General features: G+C 38.4%; 2 protein-coding genes and 1 long non-coding RNA gene across 5 annotated transcripts; 2 read left to right on the plus strand and 1 right to left on the minus strand.

The window, feature by feature from the left end:
- Window positions 1-2,367: 2,367 nt before the first annotated feature.
- LOC112453345 lies at window positions 2,368-4,748 on the minus strand. The gene is made up of 5 exons (XR_003040598.1): window positions 4,681-4,748; window positions 4,163-4,248; window positions 3,579-3,678; window positions 3,376-3,489; window positions 2,368-3,092 (listed from the first exon to the last, which is right to left on the minus strand). It is a non-coding gene; the product is annotated as an uncharacterized LOC112453345 (long non-coding RNA).
- A 1,496-nt stretch (window positions 4,749-6,244) lies between these two features.
- LOC112453335 (tuftelin-interacting protein 11) lies at window positions 6,245-9,870 on the plus strand. The gene is made up of 8 exons (XM_025014044.1): window positions 6,245-6,353; window positions 6,512-6,716; window positions 7,071-7,245; window positions 7,337-8,289; window positions 8,450-8,646; window positions 8,733-9,161; window positions 9,252-9,409; window positions 9,521-9,870. The coding sequence occupies exons 1-8, from the start codon at window positions 6,245-6,247 to the stop codon at window positions 9,767-9,769; spliced, it is 2,475 nt and encodes an 824-aa protein (XP_024869812.1). The 3' UTR covers window positions 9,770-9,870.
- A 438-nt stretch (window positions 9,871-10,308) lies between these two features.
- LOC112453318 (FYVE, RhoGEF and PH domain-containing protein 4-like) lies at window positions 10,309-17,703 on the plus strand. Of its 3 annotated transcripts, none has more exons than XM_025014009.1 (7): window positions 10,309-10,938; window positions 13,481-13,954; window positions 14,047-14,762; window positions 14,860-15,065; window positions 15,152-15,517; window positions 15,613-16,058; window positions 16,143-17,703. In XM_025014009.1, the coding sequence occupies exons 2-7, from the start codon at window positions 13,482-13,484 to the stop codon at window positions 16,246-16,248; spliced, it is 2,313 nt and encodes a 770-aa protein (XP_024869777.1). In that variant the 5' UTR covers window positions 10,309-10,938; window position 13,481; the 3' UTR covers window positions 16,249-17,703. The 3 variants fall into 3 exon arrangements, with proteins under 3 accessions (XP_024869777.1, XP_024869778.1, XP_024869776.1); XM_025014010.1 differs by having other exon boundaries at window positions 10,309-10,503; XM_025014008.1 differs by lacking the exon at window positions 10,309-10,938 and adding an exon at window positions 11,188-12,305.
- The last annotated feature ends 416 nt before the right edge of the window (window positions 17,704-18,119 follow it).

An 18,119-nucleotide genomic window follows, 5' to 3' on the forward strand; every position in this document is an offset into this window, starting at 1 on the left:
TTAAATCGTTTACGGTGTAGATAGAATGCTGGTAACTATCATTTACTAATATCTTAAAAAAAGAGAGAGAATGTCAAAAAATTGAATTGTACATAGGAAATACAAGAAGGAGAAAAAGAGCGGAAGAGGAGAGATAGAAAGAGAGAGAAAGGAAAAGAACAAAGGGAGAGACTGAGAGAAAGAGAGAGAACAAACAAATACTGCACCGCATGTGATGCTCATTGTGTCGGCGGTAAGAACCGCCGACGCCGCGAATATCCCATGTAACGGTATCTACGAACTGTATTTGATCGACAACGTGCGATGGATAGGGGTGCGTGAGACCGCGTGATTGGGTGTGTGCGTGAGAAGGGTGTGTAGTAAAAACGTTATTATTGTTGTAGTCTATATCGAATTTTGTTATATGCCTCGACTAGCGTGCGAAACGATGAAACGTCTCTTACGACGCGGCTCGTTGTACGTAAAAAAAGAATGAGTTGAAGCAAAAATGGTGAGAGAAAGAGAAAGATGAATGAGAAAGAGTGAGTGAGAGAGACAGAGAGAGAGAAGCGTGAAAGGACGGATGACAGGCGTTGCGGAAGAGACGCGCACTCGCGACACTTTTTGTTAAAAGAGGAAGAGCAAGAAAGTAAAAGTGTGCGATGAAAAATTCAGTGCAGTCTATTACAATAAAGATTAAAATGTGAGTGTGACGGTTGCCCAATTCTCCTTGAAGTTGTCTAGTATCCACGCCGATTCCGAGACTCTCGGCTCGACTGATATACGAGTAACGAAGAAGATAACGAGGACGATGCATTCGTTCTGCATCCTGCGAATTCTTTTGAGTATAATCATGTAATTTAAAGGCTCGTTTAGTTTATTCAAAGGCTCGTTGAAGCGATCTCAAACGCGTGTATCTCCGAAAGAGAAAATTGCATTAACCATATATATTTTTTAAAGGATATATATGAATTTAAGATGGTTTCGAGCGAGCAAGTTCCTCGATTCGCGAGACGATTAATCTGATTGAAAACCGGGAATCTGCGCGACGTAAAAAATTGCGCTCGAATGATCGGGATGAGAGTAACGATCTCGGCGGGACTCATTATGCGCTTTTACGTACGAGATAAGTAGCGATCAAAAGATTTCAAAGGAAGAAATTCGTAGTAAGCGATTTACAGGATGTTTCTTAAAGAGTACCTACTAATCATTATATAATGCTATCAAAAATTAGGTCGAAAAATCCTGATTTTTTTCTATGATGTGTAATAAAGCAATAATTATTGAGTAAAGTTAATCTAATTAGCACTTTTAGACTGATGTATGTCAATGATGTCCATTTCTACTAATATTGATTAGCTTTCATCTCGGTTTAACTTACTTTTTACCTTTTTCTAATTCTTAGAACTAGAAGAAGTTAAACCAAGATGAAAATTAATATGCCTTGAAAGGACAACGTCGACTGAATTAACTTTACTCAATAATTACTATTCTACTAAATATTATAGAAAAAAAATGGTTTCGGGTTTTCTGACTCAATTTTTGATAAGGAATAGTGCTATATAATTATTGAACATTTTTTCAGAAATACCCTGTATACTCCCAGCTCGAATCGCGGCGTGGGAGAGCGATGTGACATTTGGCGCGGAGAGCCGATCTGCCACCCTACGACCGCACGGCGATCGCACGTGCTTGCAATCCGCATTTTTGACTATCCGATCGCCGGTCGAGCAAGCGAATCGTCCTCGAAAGCAGATCGGGCTGAAGTGCGAAAATCAAAATCGGGTCTGCCTTTTCTAACAGCTAGTGTTTAGGGATTTACAAGGCACGTTCAGATGCAACACCTACGCGACCGTTCCATCACGTATCGATTCTTCGCGGAAATCGGGGACGAGGAAACGTTCTAAAGTCCAACGCTGAATACAGCCATTCACGCCTACCACCTTCTTTTTTCTTAATAAAGATGGAAAAAAGCTAACGTGCTCAGAATTACAAATCTTGGGTAGCATTGTTCTAAACAAATTACAAATTATTCGAAATTGGGATAAAATTGGAACGTAATCTCAGACTCGAGGAAGACCTTCAGATTTATTCTCTTCGCTATAAGGTGTTAATAGAATCGCTCCATATTTCCGATCATGTTTTTATTGTAATTCTTAACTTCGTCTGCAATTCTTAACTTTATTTAATGGAGATAATTTTATGGAGTTATGCGTAAAATGTTTTTCTGAAATGTTAGAGATTTTGAGTTGTATAAATTATTCTAGTTACATAGTTTTATCGAGATTGTCAAAGCATTCGGGGCACAATCTAAATCGAATAGCGGTTGATGGTGCGTTCGCTGCTGTGCGCTGCAGCTGGAACTGTGGATTTCTAGAAACTAAAAACTCGTAGCTCTTATCCGATTCATACATATGTAAAATCGAAATCTGTCCCCTCGTTGAATCATGAAATCGATCGGCGCATCTTTCCTTTGTGGCTGACTTGCACACGAATAAATTGATGAATAGTTTAGTCGTTGTTTCCTTGAACTCGCAAACCCGCAAGTTTTTCTTAATTTATCACTCATGTAGTCATGTACAACGCTTGACAAAACATTCGTTGCAATGCGAAATTCATCCAATTTGGAAATATTAAAAACATTTAATCTGAAACAAACCGGCGGCCGCGGTATGACAACAGATTGGCAGCGGATTTGCTCAAGTATCGCAACAGATTCGGTATCTACTGTGTCCGCATTAAACTTGTATTTTGCCGGCAAAGCCTGTCGATACAATCTGACAGCGGATTATCAACAGAAACCGAATGGAATTTGTCATTTTGTAAATATTTCAATAGAAACATCATTTAAATAGCTGCTTAGATCCAACAAGAAACTAAAAGCAAGGACCAATCATATGTTATAAAGAATCACTAAGCGCTTCTGCTTTTTTTCTGCTGATTTTTATCTAATTTTTACCCGTATTCCTACCTATCCGTATCTCTCTATCTGATATACCTACAGATATGACCGCGATCACCCGAAATAAAAAAGCGCAAATATGTATATTTATCACTCACCGACCCCGATGCGCAACAGCGGAATTATATCTGCAATCGTAGCTACGTTGATTCTGTAATAGACAAATATAAAATTCATATTAAAACAATGTTCAGAAAACTTAATGTTTTAAAACATAATTCTTATACGCATCGAACATTTTATTTATTCATTATTCAATTATATTTATTTAAATAATTGTACGTTTTCCGAAAAAGGTCTTTACACGAATTAATTTTTATAAAATATTAAATTACTCCTTTTCTTCTGTTATTTCTAAATTATGGTGAAATAAAAAGGCTGAAGAATAAACAGGAAAAAAATTACTTTTGCCAAAAATAAAAAATGATATTTACCGCAAAGTTGTTCCGCTGGTGCCCGATGCCTCTCCCAGGCCTCCTCCTCCTCTTAGGCTGGTCCTCGCAGGTTGTCAGCTTGGATTCCCTCGATGCGACTCTTCGTGTTATTTTCTAAAACATTTAAATAAACAATTCGATTAAAAGAAAATAACCAAAATTTTTTGTATATAACATAATATATAAAAGTAAATTATACTCACCACTATCTCAGACTGTTCGGGTTGTTAATTCCATCCTCCTCGGGTTCTTCCATCTAAACCCTCTTTTTTACGCATCACACAACAGAGGAGTTATATTGACCTGTAACATACAAAAAAATTCAATTAAAATAATGTCTAAAATAAATATATGAAAGAATAATTTTTGCAGGCAAGTATACCACTTTATTCGTAATTTCAACAAATATTTGATGAAAGACTAACGTCTTAATAAAAATGTCTTTTTAGATATCAACTTGTACAAAAAAAATCTAATCCTGATATAATTTCAATCATTATAAATTTTAAATATTTAGAAATATTTTATATATTAACAAGTAAATATTTTATACATATTTATTAATATTAATCATGTTATAAATAATTGATTAAATATTTAAAAATCTCAAAATGACCCAAAATATTTTATTTATTAAACAATATATTAAAGATGAAATACTATACATTAGGATGCATATACTATTACATTATATAGTGATCTGAAAACGATACGCAACTACTGAGCAAATAAATATTTATTTCCATCAGTAACACTTCATGGAAGATATAGATTATGAAATGCTCACCTCCTGCTGCACCTGGCTGCCTCCTCGGCTTCTCTTCTCTTCTATCCCATTGCTATTTGATTTCATCGTAGCACTCACAACGTATCCTAAAATAAACAAAATATTGATTACAATTGAATGCTATTATAAGTAATCACTATACTAGAATATAATGATCGCGTGGCTTTGTCATACTTTGTATGATATTCTCCATATTAATGATCACACACGACGCGTACTTAATTATATTGCGACAGCGGAGAAATAAAAGTAGAAGAAGAAATTATGATACGTTCGATATCAGCGATATTTCACAAATAAAAATGCAACAAAATGTATTTAAGATGACGGAAAAAATTTTTTCGCGCGCCAAGAGCGACGTCAGCGTCGCTAGATTGATCCGCGCGATAGATCTTCGGCCGAACAAGGCTTTCAAAATACACGTTTAAACAGATTATCAATATCCAAATGCCGAATCTATGCGATAGATTCTGCAGAAAATAGATGCAAAGTTAATACATGTTACATGTTATACTTACGAATTAAATAAATCGCGATGCCACCTCGTTCCGGATTCGAGCCGATCCGTCCCGTGTCCGCCGCGTTCTGGAAATAAAAGAACAACGCAATTAATATGGCGGAGCCGCTTTCTCTCCCGCACGGACAACTCGCGTCTCGTTCTCAACTTCGTGATTATGCATTTATATCCGCGATACTCGCGATATTGGAAAATACGATCGTCACTGTCGCGATTGCCCGCGCGACGCGCCTTCGGCTTCGGCCGAATTAATAAAGTACCGTGAAATACGTATTTTTACGAAATATCAATATCCAAGCGCTAAATCTACACTACGCCATGGATATTACAGTGAATAATTATGCATGCAAGGTTAATATGTGCTATTTTTACCAGTTAAATGACCACTCGTTCCGGAGCCGATCCGTCTCGTGCCCGCCGCGTTCTGGAAATGAAAAGAGAACGTAATCAATATGGCGGAGCCGCTTCGAAGCTTCGTCTCCCGCGCGAGCAACTTCTCGTACCAAGAGCGCCGTCATGGCGCGCGGCGTCGCTCGCGTCTCGCTCTCGCGATTATGAATTGTCTGAACTTCGAAAATGACTCAATATTATAAGTTCAGCTATTATTACGACTGTTATTTTGTACTCTAGCGAATAGGCGTATTTTGGGCAGATATCCGCCGCGATATTCGCGATATTGGAAAATGCGATCGTCACTTTCGCGATTGCCCGCGCGACGAGCCTTCGGCCAAGCAAGTACCGCAAAATACGTATTTTTACGTAATATCAATACCCGAGCGCCATAAATCTGTACTATTCTATACTACGCGATAGATACTATAGTGAATGATGCATGCAAGGTTAATATAAGTTATTTTTACCAATTAAATGAGTCGCCGCGAGGCCGACTCGTCCGGAGCCGATCCGTTCCGTGTGTCCGCACTGTCCGCTGCATTCTGGAAGTGGAAGTGGAAGGAGAACGTAATCAACATGGCGGAGCCGCTTCGTTTACCGCGCGCGCGGTCAACTTCACGTGATAAAAACGGCGCGCGATAAAACAGCTAAACATTTTCAAATTACGCTTTCAGATTTTTCTGGTTAAAACAGGAAAACTGTAAATTGATCTTGCCAACTACCACTGATGTTATTCAAGTTTCATAATCTGCATTATTCTTATTTAACGTATGTAGTTTATTTGAAATAATGACAGCAGCCACGCCTGCGTTTTGCTTGATACCGTTTTACGAGATAAAAGTCACTAGTCGCTACTGTCACTAGTCACTAGTCTCTTTTTTTACATCATCATGCATATGGTCGCTCACAGGATTTTCTCTCTGCTTGCTCTCTGGTTCTATCGTGATATATTTTACGTTATTAATAAAAACACATAATCAATCACGAACAAAGTGTTATCTGTCGGTTTCGCAAATTGTGTGTTTTCTCAGGGCAATCAAAGATACGTTAACGTGTTTGCTAAATCAGTATATTCGAGCGTAAGCTTTGGTGAACTGTGGTCCTTGAAGGTTATATTGTTGCACGAAGTGATACAATATTGATATTTGTAATTAGTCAAATAATACGTCAAGATGTCTGAGGACGAAGTGGAGAGCTTCGAAATCACCGATTATGATTTAGAGAATGAATTTAATATAGCTCGTCCCCGACGCAAACTCTCGAAGAAACAGCAAATGCTAGGTATGACAATCGATCTGCTACTATTATATTTTGTCAACAGATTCCGTTCTATTTCTGCTAGCATTCCGGCATTCCGTTGACAAAATTTGCAGCGGACACTTTTAAAATCTGTTCTCGATATTACTTTTTTGTAATACGTGGCTTCTTTTTATTAACAGGAATATGGGCAGATGACAGCGATGAAGATGAATCATCTGCCAGACCATCTTTCAAAACCTTTAAAAAGGGTCCCAAAAATTATACGGCGCCGGTTAGTTTTGTCGCTGGTGGTATCCAACAGGCGGGACAACCAAAAGAGAAAGAAGACAAGGATGACGAAGAAGATGACGAAGAGATGCGGGAGACAAGGCACAGTAGCTCGAGGTACAGTTTCAACATAAATATTTTCTAATGCAAACCAATTCTTTTATTTCTCTATAATTATTAAAGTAAACTTTTATGATACTTTGAGTGCCCAGCATATTTCAAACGTGAGCCCTGTGGATCCAAAAGTAATTTTTGATCGTTTTGTTTTAAGTATATATTCATGGTACTACAAAACTGAAGTTTTATTATTTTTATTCGATATATTTAGAAATATCTAACGAAATTGCTCCTACTTAAGTAAATAAAACTCACTCAAATAAATGGGTAATGAGCCCTTGCAAAAATACGTCATCCATACGTAGGTGATGTGGTACACAGTACTAAATATATATATTAATATCTTTTATTTAGTTCAGAAGATGAGAGGTCAAATAGTTCCAAACGTCCATCCTTTGCCTTGACCTTGGACAGTGACATCGCAGGCCTGCGTAAAAAGCGCAATCAAGTTAATCCATTGCTGATGAAAAGCGGAATGGGTAGTTGGGAAATGCATACAAAAGGCATTGGCGCTAAATTATTGCTGCAGGTATTTTACGAGCAACGATCGTAATTTGTTTATAAATCATAGCAAGATGAAGTAATGTAGCAAATTAATAGAAGGTATATTTTTTATATAGATGGGATTTGAACCTGGTAAAGGTTTAGGTAAACAATTACAAGGAATAAGCGCGCCAGTGGAGGCACATCTCAGAAAAGGAAGAGGCGCGATTGGCGCGTATGGTCCCGAAAAGACACCAAAGATTCCAGAGAAAAAGAAGGATGACGATGGGGAGGAAGCAAAAGAATCCAAGTCCAAGGTATCTCAATGGCGGAAGGGTGATACCAGTAACAAGAAAAAAGTCAGATACTGCTATAGAAGTGTGGATCAAGTTTTGGAAGATGGAAAACTGAAGCCTAACAGAAAAGCTCCAGTGTCCAGCGATATGAGTAGAGTTAAAGTTATCGATATGACAGGGCCAGAACAAAGGATTCTTAGCGGATATCATGCGATAGCTGGTGGTCAACAGTGTCCTGACGAGACCGTAATTACGTCCGACAAGAAATCGAAAGTGAACTTTGCCCTGCCCGAATTGCAACATAATTTAAATTTACTCGTGGACATGTGTGAGCAAGATATTATCCAAAACGATCGGCGAATGAGGCATTTAAGTGATAGAATGGTTGCTTTAGAAGCGGAGAAAAAGAATTTATCCAAAGTCGTGGATCAGCATAGTCAATTGATCGACACCTTAGAGAACGTGCTCGTAATTGTGGATAGATTGATGAATGAGACGGACGAATTGTCGCTGCAAGAAACCGCGGAGGCTTTCAAAAACTTGCAAGACAATTATTACGAAGAGTACAAAATGTACGAACTCGGTGAATTAGCCAGCAGTTTCGTAGCACCAAAGATAAAAGATTGTCTGCTCACTTGGAATCCATTGATGCAACCGAAACAGCCAATTAAGTTATTTGAACAATGGAAGAGTATTTTAGAGAATGGAGTTAGTACGCTTCAGACACGGACTATGCATTCATACGATCAACTAGTATGGAATGCTTGGATGCCGTCGATCAGAGGAGCCATACAGTAAGTACGTCCTATAATAAACGTTAACAAATTTATATATGATAATTTAAAAAAGTAAAATTAATCGAAGGATGTGAGAAAATATTGACATTTTTAATATATGTATATAAATGGTTCTTTCAATATATCTATTCTCTAATATTATTCATGAACAAATTAGGCAGTGGACATGTAGGCAGCCCGAGCCTTTAATTGAGTTAATAGAGTACTGGATGCCGCTATTACCTACGTGGATCCTGGAAAATATACTAGATTTATTAGTGTTACCGAAATTGACACTGGAGGTGGAAGAATGGAATCCTCTTACCGATACTGTACCTATTCACACATGGATTCATCCTTGGTTGCCGTTATTACGTAAATATATATATTCTTTACATTATGTATTAAACTATAGAGATGACGTGTCGTTGTAACAATAATTATTTCTTGCTGTTATTTAGGAAATCGTTTAGATACGTTAATTTATCCAATAATACGTCGAAAACTCGGATCTGCATTAGGAGGTTGGCATCCGTCAGACAGATCCGCTAGATTAATGCTGCAACCTTGGGCAGAGGTGTTCGCCAAGGGAGACATGGAGGCGTTTTTAGTGAAGAATATTATTCCAAAATTGCAAATAACCTTATCCGAGTTCGTCATAAATCCACATCAACAGCACTTGGATCAATGGAATTGCGTGTATGAGTGGAAGGAATTGATCCCTGTTCATATCATGGCAGGATTGCTCGATAAATTCTTTTTCCCCAAATGGCTACAAGTCTTGGCACTTTGGCTCAATCATTCGCCTAATTATGATCAAGTTACAACATGGTACATGGGTTGGAAAAAAATGTTGAGCGAAAAGTTACTGGCGGAACCAGTAATAAAAGGTACGTTATTTTGTAATGTTAAATTTATATCCTTTCTTCTTTCTCGTAGTTGGAATTGATTAAAATATGAGTCAAATATGCGATTTACAGAGCACTTCAAGAAAGCATTGGACATGATGAATAGAGCCGTCAGTGGGCCACAAAATCATCAACCTGGCTCACTAGAACAGGTTTCATATTTAACAAGTTTAGAGAGAACTCAGCCGACGATGTCTCAGATGGCATCGATTGTGCAGCCGAGAATGGAGGTACAGGAACTACGCATTATATTTATTTAAATTGACATTATTAAATAATGACTCAAGTAATATTACGCATATTGCTATTCTCTGTATTATTATGTTACTGTTTCCTTACAGATACTCGCTGAAGCGGTACGAACGGCCTCGCAGATTCCGCAGGGTTTCAAAGATTTCGTACAAAAGAAATGCGAAGAGAGAGGTATATTATTTATGCCGATCCCGAACAGATATAAGGAAGCTAAGCAAGTGTACAAAGTAGGCAATGTTCAGGCATATATCGACAGCAATGTCTTGTTCGTATGTCATAATGGTACAACGTGGGTGCCAACGCATATAAATACTTTGCTGGACATGTCTGAACTTTAATATTTCATTTAATAACATGATTAATAATACGATGACTGTCTAAAATATATTTTTAACTTTATATTTATGTTGTAAATATATTCTATTCTACTTCTCCTAAACATCATTAGAAAAGTTGATTAATTACCTTATTAGTTTATATTTATGTCGATTTTTATTCGTGATGTATGTTTAAATCTAAATATATCGAAACTGAATAGCTTCACTTTTTATATAATTAAAATTGTACAATAAATCAATATAATATTTTTCGTATATGTATTTGTGTGTTATTCGTCATTCTTGTTTCAAATTACTAAAGTTATTATTTGAGTGGTATGTTATATTCATATATTGGGTGGCAGGGTGGTCTAGAATTTTTTTGGCGATTTCTCGCTTCTGACGTCATTGAAATAAATAACGAAACAATTTTAAACTAAAAAATAATTGTAGATTACATGTACATACATCTCTATTACAATATTTTACCTGTGCACGGTGATAAGACTGATAATTATTACATTATCGAAGGATGGGTGCAATCCCTTACTTTCCGACTACACCGAATATGCCAGCCGCGAAAAGATTATTTTAGTTGCGCGCAACGCCGCCGACGTCGTTCGCGACGGCAGCCGAGTATCGACGCGTATATCCGACGTGTATAAAATCGCAGTACTTCTGCACTGCACCTGATCGTCAGTACTGCTTCGAGTTGGATACATATCAAAGCGTTTTGGCACGTCTCGACAAGTTCGGCAAGTGCCCGGTGCTCCGCGTTAACTTTAAAGAAACTCGTCGTTCTCCGCGCTGTTCTCGTCGGTCTCGAACGATCGAGTCCTGGTGTCACGCGTCAGTCGTCACGCGCTCGCAATCGTTCGAGCTCGTCAACCTCACGTCAGTCGTCGTGAGTCGTCGCAGGCGCGAGTACACACGTATACATACATACATAACAGTGCCGTCGATGCAGTACGCGGTAATCCGCTGATCAACCGTTCGCTCTAACTGGCTCTAACCGCGCCGGCCATGGACGCCGGTGATTCCGTTGAACGTTGAACCGCGTGAGTTTCGGAGAGACAGATCGGCCTCACCTCTCACCTCGCTTCGCCTCGCCTAAACGATCATTATGCTCGCGCCGATCCGCGTGCGCCTGTTGCTGTTCCGCTACCCTACGAGCGATCCCGAGACGAGAGGTAATGACGGCACTTGACTGCGATTTCTCCCTGTCTCTCTCTTTCTCTCTCTCTGTTTATGCTCCTCGCTACTCGCTCCTAGTTTGCGCTTCTCTTCCGCTTTTCCTCCGCTGCGCAGCATCGACGTAGGCAGCGTAGGCTCCGGTAGGCTCCAACAGCTCCGCGGTTCATTTTGGAGTAGGTTGTAGGTATAGGAGAGGAGTGCGGTCGCGAAGATGGATTCGCCGTCCGCTCCCGGTCGTCAACATCGACAAGACTCCGCTGCTGGAAGGCGAATTAGGGCGAAGGGCGGAGTACCTTGGGAGTTGAGACGAGGCCAGATTGCACACCTGCCGCCCTTTGCCTCAAGAGCCCCTGCCGGCACTCGATATTTTCGGAGCCGGGACATCGTACGCCTTTACCGCCTTACGCCGCGAAATTGATCGAGCAATAAATTGCTTTCAGCTCACGTTCGTTCTTGATTCTTCGTTGGAGATCGACGAGCACGTTGCCGCTTCACTTGCCCGCTGCCCGCTAATTTCACGTTAACCGCTAGACATAAATAGATTACATTTTTAGAGTACCGTTTTTTTTTTTAGTTTTTTAAATAAAAATCAGGAAGCAATTCTTTTCTCATTTGTTGTATTCAGAACGTAATATCTTTTTCGTAGTTTCAATGTAGGGAAGGAGGAATGGAACTAAAATTAATAGAAATCCAAAGTAGTGCGGAACAAATTTATGATATTTTCGAACGTTTTTTTAACTTGCTCGTTTATTTCCTTTTTTATAAATGTATCCGCTTGCTGGCTAATTTTTAAGTTGCTCTAGAAATTGTAAAATCAGGTTTCGGTTCCGATGCATTAATTACCACATTCATTTAGCAGCAAGGAAATGTCAGACTAATGGAAATGCCAGATTAAAGTTTCATAATCGAAATGAATAAATATAAGATAAGAAGATATCCATAATTTACGAGGTTTATTTCAGATATCTAGTCGCGATTCTTTATCGAAAGTCGATTTTAAGTTATGTGGATTTATATTTTATTATTTTCGCGAGAGACTTTTTAATGATTTCGAAACACAGGAATGGATAAAAATAAATAATTCTGGTGGTTTTTAAAGCTTAATATTACCAATCCAATATTATCTGGAGACGGCGCAACGTTCTCCGTTCCACGGGCCCGATTTTGCGCCTTGGGCTTTGGGCTCCTGTGCTGTTATAAATAAATCTAGATAAGTCTCCACTTCGCTCTAGTCATGACTAGAAACAGGACGCAAAGTGCAAAGTGGAAAGCCGCGTTCGAGATCGTTTCAAAGTGAATCCGGCCTATTAATCGTTTGAGGATAGTCGTACATTCATTCTGCTGGTCTGACGATGCCGATGCGGTGATATAAGATAATAATAGTCGTCTGTATTTACGTAGCCTCGCATATGTAGCCATGTAGCCTCGGAAAACGGCGAGTCTAGGCCCTCCAGGCGCGATATCTGTCGACAAATTAAGCTAAAAATTTAGCGCTCCGAAAGTTCATCGATCGTTTTAAAAGACGCGATGTTTGACCGTTAATTTTGCTTCTATCTACGCGCTCGAATCGTTCTTACGTCATTTACAAAGGATTAATTAATTTAAGAAAATTCTTTCTACCGCATCGTGAAAAAATTAACACCGTCTCTCGTATCTCGTATTATCTTTGAGATCACGTCGGGCAGAATCGCGTGTTTACGCGCGTTTACTTAGCAGGCACGCATGTATTTCATTTGTTCGTTTGTTCATTCGTTCATTTATTCGTTCGTTCGTTCGTTCTGGTCAAATCACGCCGAGTGTCAATTAGCGATGCCGACGCGAGCGGCGAGGCTCGAGCGTTCTCGCTTCTCGCCCGCACGCTGGAACGGACCGGCACGTTAATTTTAGCGTAATGGATCGATCTAAGAGGAGTATGCGTTTTTAAATAGCCTTCCCCGAGAGATCTATCGCGCACTCGTTATTTCGGAACCACCGTGTCGACGATGAAAATATGTATCTCGGTGTCGAGATCGTAATATCCGCTAAATAAACGTAATGTTTGCATCGGAAAAGCGGCGCTAAAATTTGAGGCGAGATATAGCGATACGAACGTGGGGATTAACGGCGTGATTTAGCGTATTATTCATAAAGAAAAAAGCTTCAGCTTTATGTCGAGTAGATTAATGAGTCAGCATTGCGATAGGAGTAGCACGCGCGTGAACAATGTTTCTTTATATTTATTGTCAATAGAAGTTGAAGAAGAAATTGTGAGCGTTAGAGTGTCCGTAATGATTTACGACGATTTGTGATTTATTTGAAGAGCACGTAATGCTATCAGTAAAATATCACGGAAGCCAAATGTGTATCCGTAACGTTAATGTAAAGTCTTGTGAATTTATATTTATTTAATATCTAAATGCGCATAGAGCATCAGTTTATGTGGCACCCGCGTGTCATATCGTTCTCGCCGTACATTGTTTCTACTGTTCGTGCCCCAATTGTCCCTCTGCGCAAGATACGCGATAATTGTCTACAATTAGCAACGTGAATTGACCGTAGGATGCAACGAAGTCAGCTGAGGGACATCTCATCCTGGATGACGCGTCTGTTCCCGGAGCCTGGAGACGGTAGCAGTCGGATGGTCGAGGGATTCAAAATGTTCGGTTCGAAAAACAGTTCGGCCACTAGCACGTTTTACACGGATCTGGAAATCACGGAGGATAAGCAGGAGTTTCAGCAGGAGGACGAACATTCCAAACCGGCAACGCCAGGTTTGCCGGAGCAGCAGAGCACGACCAGCGAAAATGGCAACTCGCAAGATTCGGACGCAGCAACAGGTGTTGAGGAGCAACGATACGTCAGACATTCCTTCCACAGGATCGCCAGCTTCGGTGGCTTCCCGCGATTTCAGTCGTTCGTCATGTCCGCTTCCACGCCCGCTGAATGCATCGATATCACGAGGCATGAGGAAACTTCAACGGAAACGTCCTATATTAAAATGTCGCATAGTGTCCTAGAATATAGAAGTAGCAGGTGTGTGGAGATCTGATGAAAAAAGAGCAATGTAGTTTACATATCTTTGTTTAAAAAAATTTTTAAGCTTGTATTTTTAAAAACAAATACAGGTACGTAGCTTCGGAGAGGAGGTCTCATCAGTATACATTAGATACCTACGCGGTAAGCGAGTCCGAGAGCGAAGAAGAGTCAGAAGAAACGAGATCTTCGGAGACGGACTCTGCCATAGTGGCTGATCATACGGAAGAGTCGATATCGGAGCCTAAACTGCTCGTGAAGAAAGGTTCGCCCGATTCGAAGCGAAAGAAGGCGTTACGTGTGGCGCAGGAGTTACTAGCGACTGAGAAAAATTATGTCAACATTCTACATCTGATCGACCAAGTGTTCCAATTCAGGGTCGATCAGGAAAACCGAGCGCATCCGATGTTCCCTCCAGAAACTGTCCAGCACATGTTCTCAAATATTAAATCTATTTATAAATTCCACAACGACTTTCTATTGCCGCAATTTGAGGAGAGAATGCAATGTTGGGATTCAAATCCGAGAATCGGTGACATAATGAAGAACTTTGCGCCATTCCTCAAAATGTATACGGAGTATGTAAAGAATTTTGATTACGCCATGAATTTGATAAGCACCCTGCAAAACAAGGTTCCCAGGTTTGCAGCGATTGTTAACGAAATTCAGAAGCTCGACGAATGTGCTAAATTGTCGCTAGCACATCACATGTTGAGTCCTATACAGAGACTGCCGCGATACGAGTTACTTCTCAAAGATTATTTACGAAACCTCACTGAGGACAATCCGGATTATGAAGACACAAAAAGTAAGTATAATGTTTTCTTATGTTTTCCGAAATATTGCTGCATATTCTACATTTCATAAATTATTTATTGAGAAACATTTGTAATGTTAAATTACAGAGGCTCTGGAATTAGTGTCAACCGCCGCAAATCATACAAACGAGGCAATGAAAAAAATCGATAAATTTAAAAAACTTTTGGAAATTCAAGAGAGTATATATGATGCGACTGATCTAGTCAGTGCGACTCGCGAACTAATAAAAGAAGGACGTATAGTGAAAATCTCAGCGCGTAGTGGCGATCATCAGGAGAGACATTTGTTTCTGGTAATTATTCATTATTTTATATAGTATATTAATATTTGTAAAATATACATATATTTTTTTTCAATTAGAACTGTTTATCTTTTCAGTTTAGCGATTTATTATTACTCTGCTCAATAAGACTGATACCCGGTCCAATGTACCGATTAAGAGCTAAATTTATGGTGGAAAATTTACAAGTAGTTGAGGGAGACAATCTAGAAACCGCAAATACTTTTTACATAAGGGACGAAAATAAAAGCGTCGAGTTGTATACACATGCTGCTGCGGAGAAGGCAGCGTGGCTGGACGCGCTGTTTCAAACGATGCAAGAGATCATGAGACGCAAGGCCAGTCTGAAAACTGGAAGTGTTAAAACTTCTTTGGTTAAGGCTGATGACGTAACTAGGTGCATGGTTTGCGAAGTTAGTTTTTCTGTGATGAAACGAAAGCACAATTGTCGGGCTTGTGGAATAGTGAGTATTGTGTAGTAAAATTAAATCTTTCGTTATACACATTATTTTATAAAAATATTTATTCAACATTCTACGATAATTCCGTCGTTTTCTAGGTGGTTTGTAGTAAATGCTCAAATCAGAAATTATTATTTGAAGACAATAAGAATATGAGAGTGTGCAGATTATGCCATGCCGCGCTCACTCAACCGCTCACTAAATCACCGTCGTCACCGTCTGGACCAGTGCCAAGTTTGCTACAGGTATCGGCGAGTGCACCATCAGTATTATCCGGATACCTGTTACTGAAGACGCAGGCCAGTAAGCCTTGGACAAAACGATGGTTTGCGTTGCACGTTGACTTTGTTCTGTATTCATTCAAATCGGAATCGGAGAGCATGGCCATGACAGCGACGCCTATGCCAGGCTTTATGGTTACGGAAGGTACAAAATTACCCGATGAAGACCCCTTGAACACGAAAGATCGAATAAGAGCATTTAAGATGCATCATTCAAGAAAATATTACTATCTTCAAGCATCTTCTCAAGAGGATAAAGAAAAGTGAGTGTAAAAATTGTTTCGACAATCTATATCTTGTTTAAGCAAATAACTAATACTAATAATATATACTTGTGGGATTTTTAGATGGATGCACACATTGGAGTTGGCTACGAAAGCTGAACTACCTCATTTTACGCAGGTGGAAAACGAAAGCGCACAAGAAAGTCAATCGATGAACGATGTACAATGAATATTCGTACCTTTCTATCTACCAAACTAGCCAATTTTTTACTATTATACTCGTAAATGAGAAGACGATATGGCAATGTAAGATAATCGTTAGTAGTTAATTAGCTATATTTAAAATGACGTTAACTTATGTTATATATATATATTGTTATTAGTATATACATTACAAGAGAGAAATCGAGTCAATAGCGGCTGCTGCCGAGAAACGCTTGTTGTTTTGTATAATGTTCTGTTATAGTATATTTATAAATATATATGTCGTTCTATCACGATACGCTGTGCTGACCGTAATCTGCAATGGAAGTCGATACGTTGCGACGCTTGAAAAGTTAATTACGCGCTTCAGTGATAGTATGTTATTTAAGCTACGGGATCGTTTTTATTAAAATCGATTCTAAAATCGATTTTATTAAATACGCAATGGATTCGATAGTTTTATCAATAAATTTATTCCGTCAATTAAAAATTTTATAGCTCTTAAATACATCTCAGTAGTTCCTATCTATTTACAGATTATCGCAATAATTACAAATTTTATTACATTCACTAGAAACACAAAAGTGCATTCGGACTAATTATTCCGCACCTGTACATTTATCACGTTTCTTGAATTGCACACATAGACCGTCAGCTGCGTACGTGAACATGTGAATGGCATCATTGTCATTTAAAACATCCTTTGTTCGTTTCGTAGCAGAGTTTCGTGTAATTCGAGAGGATCGTGATTAACGTCACTTTCGCAATTAGTAGGGATTTGTCTTAAAAAGTCTTTAAGGCAAATTATCGTGTAAATTCATATGTCCAGTTGATATATATGTATATAAAAGAAAATTACGACATATCTCTTTTTTACGTGATCAAATTTTTTTATAATCGACCTACGTTATTAGAGCCTAATACCGAATGCCAAAGATCCACGGAACTTTTTGTTCCTTATTTCTGTTCTCAGGAATGGAATAAAGTTTTGTATATTAGAAAAGTATTTAGAATTTGTCGCCTTTCGCAGAGACATATGTCTTTTTTTCAATTATTAACCCAAAATCTGGTAACGGGCAATGAGAATGTATGTTGTAGACTCAAGATTCTTTCCCCCATTAATACATTTATATCTCACTGTACAAAATGACTTGATGCCCCGGATATTTATTTTTATTTTATTTTTTATGAAAATGTAATTGTATGCAAAATGAATGCGAGCGCAAATGCGGTCGTAGTTTTCTTTGCCATTAAAAAGCGCGTTGTCGCTGAATGACAAGCTCTATAACATATATTATCGAATCAATAATATTAATATTAATAAATCTTTTATAATCTTCTCTTAAGAATTGATGAAGGTAAAACACACATACGCGGAAAGATATATTGAAGTTTGTAGCAACCTGTAATAATTTGTACATTGTAATAACTGTTATACCAATGGTTTAAATGTCGATAAAAAAAACATCAGTTACGTAAATCTTGTATATAATTTAATGACCATAATCCAATCTTCATCTGAAAGTAAAATGTAAAAATTTACAGGATACTTGAAAGACGCTTGGTGTAAGAAGACAATAAATCATGATATGTAAAAAAAAAAATCGACATTAGCTGCTCGATATAAGCTCATAAATGTAGAAAACACGTGAAAAATAATTAAGAGTATTATAAAATATTTCTTTTATACAATTTTCATATCATTTTTAAGGCTCCTGTTCACTCACTGCAGCTGTCTTGGATTGACGATGTCAAAAGTGAGAAAATATATCATAAAAATTCTTGCAACGCGCACATTAAAATAAAAATGTTTTTCGATAAGATAGCATGTATAATCGATAGAAAAGACTTGTAAAATATACCGAAAACTTCTTTTTTATTTGGGTAATTAATAAA

This window comes from Temnothorax curvispinosus, unplaced genomic scaffold (genome assembly GCF_003070985.1).
Source record: "Temnothorax curvispinosus isolate PA1 unplaced genomic scaffold, ASM307098v1 QBEX01004246.1, whole genome shotgun sequence".
NCBI lineage: Eukaryota > Metazoa > Arthropoda > Insecta > Hymenoptera > Formicidae > Temnothorax > Temnothorax curvispinosus.

Bases quoted from the DNA above. Each gene is read 5' to 3' on its own strand.
- LOC112453335 (XM_025014044.1), top strand. From the start codon at position 6,245: ATGTCTGAGGACGAAGTGGAGAGCTTCGAAATCACCGATTATGATTTA. The intron at 8,647-8,732 runs GTAAATATATAT...GCTGTTATTTAG, and splicing joins TCCTTGGTTGCCGTTATTAC to GAAATCGTTTAGATACGTTA. The intron at 9,162-9,251 runs GTACGTTATTTT...TGCGATTTACAG, and splicing joins GGCGGAACCAGTAATAAAAG to AGCACTTCAAGAAAGCATTG.
- LOC112453318 (XM_025014008.1), top strand. The intron at 14,763-14,859 runs GTAAGTATAATG...GTTAAATTACAG, and splicing joins GGATTATGAAGACACAAAAA to AGGCTCTGGAATTAGTGTCA. The intron at 15,518-15,612 runs GTGAGTATTGTG...GTCGTTTTCTAG, and splicing joins ATTGTCGGGCTTGTGGAATA to GTGGTTTGTAGTAAATGCTC.